The 11791-nt window shown below is 45.1% G+C and overlaps 1 protein-coding gene across 1 annotated transcript; it reads left to right on the forward strand.

Annotated features, from left to right (window-relative positions):
• Positions 1-2422: 2422 nt before the first annotated feature.
• On the forward strand, positions 2423-4100 carry LOC129816493 (BTB/POZ domain-containing protein KCTD4-like). Its single transcript, XM_055871043.1, has one exon. It carries the CDS (start codon positions 2593-2595, stop codon positions 3361-3363), a length of 771 nt encoding a protein of 256 aa, XP_055727018.1. The 5' UTR covers positions 2423-2592; the 3' UTR covers positions 3364-4100.
• The last annotated feature ends 7691 nt before the right edge of the window (positions 4101-11791 follow it).

Here is an 11791-nt window from a genome sequence, read left to right on the forward strand (position 1 = left end):
GGCTACAGGTCTCACGCAAGGCTACCTTACCACCTCCCCTACACACACACACACACACCTCATACACCACATCTATGTTCCTCAAGTTTAAAGGTCTCACGCAAGGCTACCTTACCACCTCCCCTACACACACACACACACACCTCATACACCACATCTATGTTCCTCAAGGCTACAGGTCTCACGCAAGGCTACCTTACCACCTCCCCTACACACACACACACACACCTCATACACCACATCTATGTTCCTCAAGGCTCCAGGTCTCACGCAAGGCTACCTTACCACCTCCGCTACACACACACACCACATCTATGTTCCTCAAGGGTACTGTTGCTATGCGAGCTTCACTGCAGTTTGTGTTACAGCTCTGTCTTGGCCAGTAACATTATGAATAATTCAATATCTTTAATGAAAAGAGACAAAGTGATTTTACTGATGGGACAATACCGTTCTCAGTACTTTCTGAGAAAAAAAAGAAAAGAAATGAAATAGATTCCGACATGAAGTTGAACAATTATCCAGGGTAACAATGGTGTGAAAGGGCTGGGAAGGAAAGCAGTTCACCCACCCACCATCTCTTCTCTGCTGTTCTTCCATTCGCTGTTCCACTGTCTCATTTACAATTCTAATACAGGGATGATTCCACTAATCATATTATGATTAAAAAGCACCACGGTACGGTAGAGCCGCCTCGTTGATCGCCGACGTGCCACTCAGACGTCACCATGGTGAGCTGTCGCACCGGAAATGAAATGAACGGAAAGGGGTGTCAGACTGGCACACTGATTGTCCACAGGTACGTTCATTGAAGGGGACGGGTGAATGGAAGTCGGGCCTCCACTTCTGGAGATAAGACAGAGGGGATATTCTATTTGATAGGTTGTGTCTCTATCAAGGCTGTGTGGGAATGTTCTACACCTGGATTCTGGGGTAATTGCTTGGTTTAATTACAATTTTAACACCAGCATACACACACCAACGCCTTCTGTATAACTGTGGACAACACCAGACCAGCTCCATCAAACAGACTTCACACTGAGAAAAGACAACCTAATTACACATCTATCTCACTGTTTACTATAATGACACTTCTGCTCCCAAGGGAGAATGTATGCTAAAGGGAGAGAAGGGGGGGTTGAGAAACATCACTGTCTGTCTGTGACAGCCCATCACCTGCAGGACACTCTCTCACCTCTGGGAGCAAAACTGTCAAACACACACGTCCCTATTTGTTACAATAAGTGTCAGGCGAAGACATTGTCCAGACAGTTTGTCATGGTCAGCCCATGTAGAAAGAAATATTGTACTGTATTATACAGTATTGATTTAAGCTCCGTGCACCATGTTCTGGAGGCTAACAATATGAGTCTATGACTCACCATAATAATACACAAGGCCTTTATACACATCACAAGCCTCTCTTCCTTATAGAGAAGTAAGAGACATTACCCTCAGTTTAGACCTAATTACCTTCCAGTCAACTTCCAAGGCTGTGGGTGGATACAGGAAGATGTGGACTAATCAAAGATCCTGCAGGCTCAGACCCTGCCTGCCTGCATTCACCAGTAATTAGGCGCGCACACACACACACATCTCTGAGGGGTTTACTCTCAGGGAGATCTTAACCAACTGCATGCAATCTTTGAGAGAAATCAGGCATTTGTGTAAATACACTCTCATTTACATAAATACCCACAATCTGCCCACTTATCCCTATCTCTCTATCACACTGCCAGTGAATGTGCCCACCAAGCTGCCAGTAAATGCCCACTAAGCTGCCAGTAAATGCCACCCTGGACAAAGCCGTAAACATGGTTTGTAGCACACTGCAGAAAGTCTCTACAGCAGAGATACTTACACAACTACAGTCTATCTACACCAACAGGTTCCTAGGATGGGGTTGGGGAGAGAGGTTCCCTGCCACGACAACCTCCTGTGTCTGTGTGTGTGCATATAGGGTGTGTGTGTGTGTGTGCATATAGGGTGTGTGTGTGTGTTCAGGGGCCTCCTGTTGTCTCACGTGGGGAAGCACAGCTGGGGAGCTTTTTCATCAGCGAGAAAAGAGGGCTAATTACTAAGATTGGGAGAGAGAGAGATGGGTAGAGAGAGAAAGAAGAAAGAGGGAGGCTGGAGGAGAATGAGAAAGGGGGAACGAGAGAAGATGGCGAGAGAAAGGGGACAAGACAAAGGGGAAAGAAAAGAGGGGGTGTAGAGAGTAAGGAGAGAGCGGTAAGGAGAGCACCTGCCACCCTTTCTACTCATCGCTTTCTCTCTCTCCAATGCACACACACTCCCTCTCCTCCCACCCTGTGACAGACGGTGGCCCCCCTCTTCCTCCAGCATAGATGCAGAGAGAGAGAGAGAGAGAGAAATAGAGAGAGGTAAAAGGGAGGGAGGGATGTTAGAGGGAGGAGAGAAAGGGAGAGGCAGACTCATTATGCTACCAGTGCGCTCTGCGCTCCTCTCTATGCCAGTACCTCTCCGAGTGGCTCCCACACACACACTCACTTTTTACTGCACGCTACACACACTTATCCTGAGGACGCAGACACAGACAAAGAGACTGTGCGGCTGTTGAGCGGGAGCGGCATGGAATGGAACCTCAGAAGGATGGACAGTGAACTTAGACAGATCAACTCGGACCTGCTGCAGCCCAGTAAGAGCATCAAGAAGCCCTCGTCAGGCACCATCACCCTCAACGTGGGGGGCTTTCTGTATGCCGCGCACCGCACCACTCTCAGCCGCCACCAGGGGTCAGTGTTGGAGGAGCTGGCCAGCGGCAAAAAGACCGTCCAGCACACTGACTCCATGGGCAACCCCTTCATTGACCGTGACGGCCCTGTGTTCCGACACATCCTCAATTTCCTGCGGACCGGAGACCTGCAGCTACCCGACGACTTCCGAGAGGCGGGCCTTCTGAGACGGGAAGCAGAGTTCTACCGCCTCAGCGGATTGGTGGAGGCCATTTTGGAGTGGGAGGAGCTGCGGGCAGTACAGCGGGAGCCCGCCTTCCTGGAGGTGACTGACGAGAGGTCACAGGGCTTCAAGGTGTATTGTAGTGACCCCACTTTCATTGACAAGGTCAAAGGTCGCCTGGTTCAGATCTCAAAGAGCCGGCTGGACGGCTTCCCGGAGGAGTTTGAAGTGTCGTCCAACGTGATCCAGTTCCGCCACTTCATCAAGTCAGAACCGGGCTCCAGGCTGGTGCTGAAGCAGGACAGTACCTTCGTGTGTACTCTGGAGTGTCTGAAGCTAGAGACGGTGATGCTGGCTCTGAAGGCTGGCTTCTCTATCATCACCTCTCTGGACAGCAGCAAGGGATCTGTGGTGGCCGCAGAGGCACTGCACTTTGTCAAGTAAGAGAGGGAAGAGAGGGGAAGAGGGAAAGATGGGGGAGAGGGATCTGGGAGAGAATGCACAGGGAGGTGGAAAGAGAAGGGAAGAGAATGGGGCAGGTAACAGGCAGGTAGAGGGGAACTAGAGGGAGGAGAAAGGTGTCTGATTCCAGATTGACCCCTAGCCCCTGGGCTGGAACTGATGCAGGACTGATGCAGCCCGTTTCTCTTCACTGCTGCAGGACAGAACACACTCTCAGAGGAACAGTCTCCTACTGGATTGCATCAAGCTGCTTTTTCCATCCTGTCTGCTCCCCCTTCAAACCAGCCTTTGTGTGCACAGTGAGGTATTACAGTGTGTGTGTTCAGTTGCTGTGTTTAGTTGCTGTGTTCTAGTATTTAGTTGTGTGACCAAGCCTTTTTCTGGATCCTGAGGGGAGTGGTAGAGTGGAAGAATGTACTGACTGACCTACTGACAGTTGCTGATTATTGGACAAAAACAATTGTTTTATTATATCCAGAAACTTCTCACACATAGCCTGACTGGATGAGAGGTGTGCTTTGCAGAAAATATACACGTAGGGTTTAGACCCAAGGGTTCAAATCTAGCATGATGCATGTGCAGTGAAGATTTTCAAATCAGAAACCAACTTTGTGATTGTTTGATCGCCTGTGCAGTGAGTGAGTAAGTAACAATGTGTTCATTTGGATATGTGAATGTTTTGTTTTACACACAATAAAAGTAATGAATATTGTCAGTCATTACATGATTATCTTGTTAAATATTACAGACATATAGCATCGGCAAATTGGTTTGGAATGTTTCTTCCACAACACATGGAATTTCTGTTCATTCTATTATATAGTACAAGGGGACTTGGAAATACAGTGCATTCGGAAAGCATTCAGACCCCTTCCTTTTTCCACATTGTGTTACGCTACAGCCTTATTCTAAAATTGCTTAAATGAATTGTTTTCCTCATCAATCTACACATAATACCCCATAATGACAAAGCGAAAACAGGCTTTTAGAAATATTTGTAAATTTATATTAAAAAAACTACAACTTAAATACCTTATTTACAAAAGTATTCAGACTATTTGCTATGAGACTCAAAATTGAGCTCAGGTGCATCCTATTTCCATTGATCATCCTTGAGATGTTTCTACAACTTGGAGTCCACCTGTGGTAAATTCAATTGATTGGACATGATTTGGAAAGGCACACACCTGTTTATATAAGGTCTCACAGTTGACAGTGCATGTCAGAGCAAAAACTAAGCAATGAGGTCAAAGGAATTGTTCATGGAGCTCAGAGACAGGATTGTGTCGAGGCACAGGTCCAAAAAATGTTTGCAGCATTAAAGCTCCCCAGGAACACAGTGGCCTCCATCATTCTTAAATAAAACACGTTTGGAACCACCCTGACTCTTCCTAGAGCTGGCCCCCCAGCCAAACTGAGCAATCGGGAATGAAGGGCCTTGGTCAGGGAGGTGACCAAGAACCCGATGGTCACGCTAATAGAGCTCCAAGGTTCCTCTGTGGAGATGGGAGAACCTTCCAGAAGGACAACCATGTCTGCAGCACTATACCAATCAGGCCTTTCTGGAGAAACCTAGTAATAGCTGTGCAGCGACTCTCCCCATCCAACCTGACAGAGTTTGAGAGGATCTGCAGAGAAGAATGGGAGAAACTCCCCAAATGTAGATGTAACAAGCTTGTGGCGTCATACCCAAGAAGACTCTAGGCTGTCATCGCTGCCACAGGCCCATCAACAAAGTACTGAGTAAAGGCTCTGAATACTTACTGTATGTGAAATTTCAGTTTCTTTAATAAATTTGCAAATAATTCTAAAAACCTGTTTTTGCTTTGTCATTATGGGGTATTTTATGTAGATTGATGAGGGAAAAAACTATTTAAAATCAGTTTTAGAATAAGGCTGTAATGTAACAAAATGTGGAAAAAGTCAAGAGGTCTGAATACTTTCCGAATGCACTGTATTTATTTGCATCAATATTATGACAGCTCATTAATGCAGAAAGATTTTACCATATGGATTTAATAGAACAGACAAGTAACTAATGCTGTAGACGTAGAACTATAATAGAGTTAACTACTTCTACTTTCCTTATTAACTGTAATGTAAGCTTACTGTATTGGAAAATGCATCAGCGCCCAACAACCCAGAGCAGTTACTTCTAGCCAAACCCTCAGACAGGTTATTACGTCATGTCAAAAACAATGCATATTTATAAGAATCTGAATTTGATCAGAATTCCTATATTAATCTAAGACTCTTGTTTCCCATTTCATGATTTTTATAATCTAACATTTCTTATAGGAAGTGATCACTGGTGAGAAAGATCAGTGACTGACAGTTGCGCTGGTGTGTCTTCTACTCCCCAGAGTTTGGAGACTGGTGATATTTAAAGAAGTGGGTCAGAAAGGCAATTCAATAAATGCTGCTCTCTTCCCTCAAGGTGGACCTCTTTTTAAATCCATGTCTCAATGTTTTACATTTGTAGTACTATCAATTACTTCACTTTCAATTTGGGCCATGTCTACATTTTACAACAAGACTAAACATATTGAATATTTCATTGTGTAGTTATTTTCCAAAACTCTGCAAAAGGGGTTGTTGTTGATCAGTATGTACGTATTGTATTCTATTACATTGTTGTACAGAGCACAAGTGGTAGAGTATGATATGGTGTGTCTCTGCCTAACCAGACACATTCCCTTTAGTTTGGACTTAGAGTTAGGCTACTTGGTATTCCCCTGCCTCCCAGTGCTAATTGCTTTACCATCTTGTAATTAATCTCTGCCAGAACCCTTCTGACACAAGGAAACAGATGGTGCGAGACTAGAACATTAGGAACTAAAATAAGTCAACTCAGTCTATGCTTGAAAAACAGTAGCTGTAGTGTTTAGCACATATGGAGTCGCCCACTTCGATTCAGCCTGTGTCTCAAACACCCCAAAAACCATCTGTTGCAGCCAGGGCTCTAAATTAACATGAGTCATTGGTAGCATTGGTGCTCCCAATTCTTTTAAAGTTAGAAGCACAAGAAAGTCTAGCAGCGCCAGATATATTATAGGATTCTAGCTTCTTTTGAAGCACATGTTGTGCTCTAGAATCTAATATTTAACCCTGTAAAAACATTTGTTTATTATAAAAAGCTAAAATATTGATACAAAAACAGTTGTGGTTTCCACTAATGCAATGCTGCTGATTGTTGGGAACCACCAAGACTCTTCCTAGAGCTGGCCGCCCGGGCCAAACTGAGCAATCGGGGGGAAAAGGGCCTTGGTCAGGGAGGTGACCAACAACCTGATGGTCACCCTGACAGAGCTCCAGACTTCCTCTGTGAAGTTGGGAGAACCTTCCAGAAGGACAACCATCTCTGCAGCACTCCACCAATCAGGCCTTTATAGTAGAGTGGCAAGACGGAAGCCACTCCCCAGTAACAAAGGCAAATGATAGTCCGCTTGGAGTTTGTCAAAAGGCACCTGAAGGACTCTCAAACTCTGGTCTGATGAAATCAAGATTGAACTCTTTGGCCTGAATGCCAAGCATCACGTCTGGAGGAAACCTGGCACCATCCCTACGGTGAAGCATGGTGGTGGCAGCATCATGCTGTGAGGATGTTTGTCAGCGGCAGGGACTGGGAGACTAGTCAGGATTGAAAGAAAGATGAACGGAGCAAAATACAGAGAGATCCTTGAAAAAAACCTGCTCCAGACCGCTCAGGACATCAGACTGGGGTGAAGGTTCACCTTCCAACAGGACAACAACCATAAGCACACAGCCAAGACAACGCAGAAGTGGCTTCGGGACAAGTCTCAATGTTCTTGAGTGTCGCAGGCAGAGCTCGGACTTGAACCCGATCGAACATCTCTGGAGAGACCTGAAAATAGCTATGCAGTGACACTCCCCATCCAATCTGACAGAGCTTGAGAGGATCTGCAGAGAAGAATGGGAGAAACTCCCCATATACATGTTTGCCAAGCTTTCAGCGTCATACCCAAGAAGACTCAAGGATGTAATCAATGTCAAAGGTGCTCTAACAAAGTACTGAGTAAAAGGGTCTGAATACTTATGTAAATGTGAAATTGTTTAATTTTTAATACATTTGCAAAAATGTAATACAATTTAGAATAAGGCTGTAAAGTAACATAATTAAGAAAAAGTCAAGGGGTCTGAATACTTTCTGAATGCACTGTAGATCCACAATATGACAGATCAGTCTATGAACTCTGTTTGTGGCCTCGCTCTCCCTCCTCCTGTCTGTCCATGGATATCAACATGGCTGCCTCTCTCTTGCATGATGTTAATACATGCAATACATCCTCTAGACCAGGGATGGGCGCTGAACATGGAACGAGAGAGTGATCAACCACAAACAAAAAAATATTTATTTAAAAAAAATATATTAGCCTACCTGTTTAATTTGGATCCCGCGATGCAGTTGGCCTCAGTTGCTGGGACCACTACCATCTGTCCTGGGATACGGCAGAAACCGGAAAGTCTGAAGAGCTGCTGCTTGACAAAGCAGCTAGCCTAGCTGCTCACTATCAAGCTAGCCAGGCTTGTCACGTTCCTGACCGTTTTTCTGTTATTTTGTATGTGTTTGACGGTCAGGGCGTGAGTTTGGGTGGGTAGTCTATGTTGTGTGTTTCTATGTTTGTTAAGGGTGACCTGATATGGCTCTCAATTAGAGGCAGGTGGTTTTCATTTCCTCTGATTGAGAGTCATATTAAGGTAGGTGTTTTCAGACTGTTTGTTTGTGGGTGGTTGTCTCCTGTGTCTGTGTTTGTCACTCCAAACTGAACTGTTTCGGTATCGTTCGTTCGTTCGTTTTTATGTAGTCTGTTTCCTGTTCATGCGTTCTTCACGTTATATGTAAGTTCGTGTCCAGGTCTGTCTACATTGTTTATTTGTTTTGTAATTATTCAAGTGTTCGTCGTGTTTTCTGTTTTGTTTATTAAAATATCATGTCTTATCAAACCGCTGCATTTTGGTCGAATCACTACTCCTCCTTTTCGGATGAAGAGGAGGAGGAACGCCGTTACAAGGCTTCCATGATAGTTTGAACACAACATGTGAAGCAGTTAGCCCTTGTGACTGGGACTACATATAGTTTCAGGCTTCTGGCTGTTTAAATTCTTGCTGTTTATATCCCTGCAGTTTCAATCAACCCTGCGATTTGTGCTGCCTGGAACTGCATGGAGTACCAGCATTAGCCTACGTTGCTACCATCATGCTGCCCAAAGTTAAAGAAGCTTGGAGTAATGGGGATCACAGGTGCGTGATCTTTTAAATCAACAACAAGATGTCTACAAGCAATTGTTACAGCAATAGGAAAATAGCTTCAAGAGCGTTGTCCAAATAGTTGTGGACTCAACTAACAAAATAATGGACGATCTGACCAGAGAGGTCCAAGACCTTAAGAAAAGTTTGCAGTTATCCCAGGGAGAGGCGGACGTCATGAAAGAGACTTCCAGCAAGATGACAACTAACTGTAAGTCCATGCGAGATGACATGAGCACTGTCTGTGAATTATTATTACAGATGACTGGGAAAACAGAATATCTAGGAGGGACAATCCAGTAGGAATAACATTGTTGTGGATGGCATACCAGAGAGTTCACATGAGACCAGGATGGAATCTGAGGAGAAAGTGAGAAAAATGTTCAAGGAAAAGCTCAAGGTCTCGAAAACCTGTAACGAGCCCAAGTGACAGACCCATGGCAATGGTCAACTTCCTAAGGTTCAAGGACAAGATGGCTGTTCTGGAGAGAGCCATCTTCCTAAATGAGGACTTCTCTGAAGCTGTGCGCCTGAGGCGGAAAGAACTTAGCCCAGCTATGAAACGTCCAGAGAGCGTGGGGACATTGCTTACATCCGCAACGACAAGATCATTGTCCACCTTCCCTCCCAAAACCCTGGGAGGAGTGAGAGAGCCAAGCTTTTGGGTCAGTATCTTCAGACCAACACACACACACCAACCGACATTCACAAACACCTGATTGATTGACTATTAGCTAAACATGTTTTTGTTTTTTAATAGCCATATAATGTCTGTCTATCTCCAGTAAGCTACCCAGGAAAGGGCTAAGAATAGCCCATATTATTATACTGTATATAGCCTTAGAAATAAGGTTAATGAAATCAATAACTTGCTAACATCGGATAACCTTCATATACTGGCTATCTCTGAAACAATAGCATTACAAGGATATAACATTTACAGAAAAGACAGGAATGCCTACGGGGGAGGTGTTGCGGTACTGTATATGTTCAGAGTCATGGTCCTGTAAAGCTTAGAGAGGATCTCATGTCAAATGTTGTTGAAGTGTTGCAGTTTCAAGTTCACCTGCCTCATCTAAAGCCTCTTCTTCTGGGGTGCTGCTATAGTCTACCAAGTGCGAACGGTCAGCATTTGGATAATATGTGTGCAATACTTGATAGTGTGTGTGTGATGTTAACCGAGGTTTATTCTCTGGGTGAACAGAACATTTATTGACTGCATAGCAACTAGCTGTCATCTCAAGAGGAAGCGTCTAACTGTGACGAATACCTGTAATATGACCCAAATTATTACTCAACCAGCTAGAGTGCATAGCAACAGTGTTGGATCTGTGACATTCACTTGTATTGATTATATTGTGGCAAAGGGGGCTGAGTGATAAATGGCAGATATGTGAGGGCAGAACTAATAAATGGGCTCTGTCCTCTCACTAAAATGTCCACCCTGACAAGAACTACAGATCACAAAATGGTTGATCGCCCAAAACTACAATCCCGAGAGGCAATGGAACACTCGGAAAGTGTGGCCGACCCACAGATAAGGGGTCAGGACAAACCAGGAAGAGAGAGAGAAAGGGGCTTGGGGATCTGTGAACCATAGCGAAAGAGACAATATATATTGGCTGGATTTACCGTGCATGACCGTTACTGTTTGGACTTACCTGTTGGCATTTGGACCTGGACCTACCGAGAACCTGATTTGTATACCGAACCCTGCTATGCTTGACCACGACGGAGAAACCAACATACAGGTACTGTCCTGTTCAAAATAACTCTCATTCTGGGGTGATTTTGGTGACGCTCTCCTGCTTAATTTGTGACAAACTCACATAACTTTGTAAGTTGTGGCAGGTGAAACAGTTGAGGACATCGGTTTAGCATCCTCAGACGGACGGGCTGGTTGAGAGATTCAACCACACCCTGAAGTCAATGCTCAGGAAGGTAATCGATAAGGATGGGAAAAACTGGGATTGCATGTTGCCATATCTGATGTTTGCCATTAGAGAGAGGTTCCCCAAGCCCCAAGGGTTTCACCCTTTGAGCTGGTATATGGGAGGCACCCCCGGGAAACCTTGGAGAACCAATCCACCCCTTATACTAGTGTTATAGAGCATGTCACGGCAATGCAAGACAGGATAACCACAGTCACGCCGATCGTCAAAGAGCACGAGGCAAGCACAAGAGCACCAGCTTATAATCGGTAGGCTACCCTGAGGGAATTTCAACTGGGAGATAAGGTGTTAGTTTACACTCTATCGTGGGGAACAGCACTACTAGCCACATGGAAAGGACCATATGAAGTGCTGGAGAGAATAGGGGAAGTTAATTATCAAATCTGACAGCTAGGTCGCCGGCCCCCGGAAAAGATCTATCACATTAACCTGTTAAAAGCATGGAGAGAGAGAGAGAAACACTAATTATCAACTACCCCACACCCACTCAGGAGGCAGCCGAAGTGCATGTTTCACCTACTCTGTCCCCAGCACCAGTACAGGAAGTAAAGACCCTGATCCAGAAAAACAGAGAAGTGTTTTCAGGGATACCAAGCCAAACTGAGGTTATGGCTCATGATATTGTTTCCCTACCAGGGAGAAAAGTGAGCATGAGGCCATATCGGGTACCCGAGGCTCGACGAGCCGCGATTACAGCAGAGACTGAGAAAATGTTGGCAGATGGAGTAGGGGAAGAGTCACATATTGAGTGGTTCAGCCCAATTGTGATGGTCTCCAAGCCCATGGGTCTTTGCGGTTTTGTAATGATTTTCGGAAAGGTAAATGAAATCTCCAAGTTTGATGCCTATCCCATGCCTCGAGTATATGAATAGTTGTAGAAAATTGGTAAAGCTCGGTACATTATGACCCTGGACCCAGCCAAAGGTTACTGGCAAATTCCTCTGACCCCCAGAGCCAAAGAAAAGACAGCATTTGCAACCCCTGATGGTTTGTTTCAATACACTGTCATGCCATTCAGCTTACACGGGGCCCCAGCCACCTTTCAACGGCTAATGGACCTAAAACCGCAGCAAGCTTACTCCACAGCCTATTTAAATGACGTGTGGTTCTACAGCCCAGATTGGGAATCCCACTTACTCCGGGTACAGGCAGTGCTAGACGCCCTTAGGAAGGAAGGGCTCATGGTGAAA

Source organism: Salvelinus fontinalis, chromosome 19, assembly GCF_029448725.1.
Source record: "Salvelinus fontinalis isolate EN_2023a chromosome 19, ASM2944872v1, whole genome shotgun sequence".
Taxonomy (NCBI): Eukaryota; Metazoa; Chordata; class Actinopteri; order Salmoniformes; family Salmonidae; genus Salvelinus; species Salvelinus fontinalis.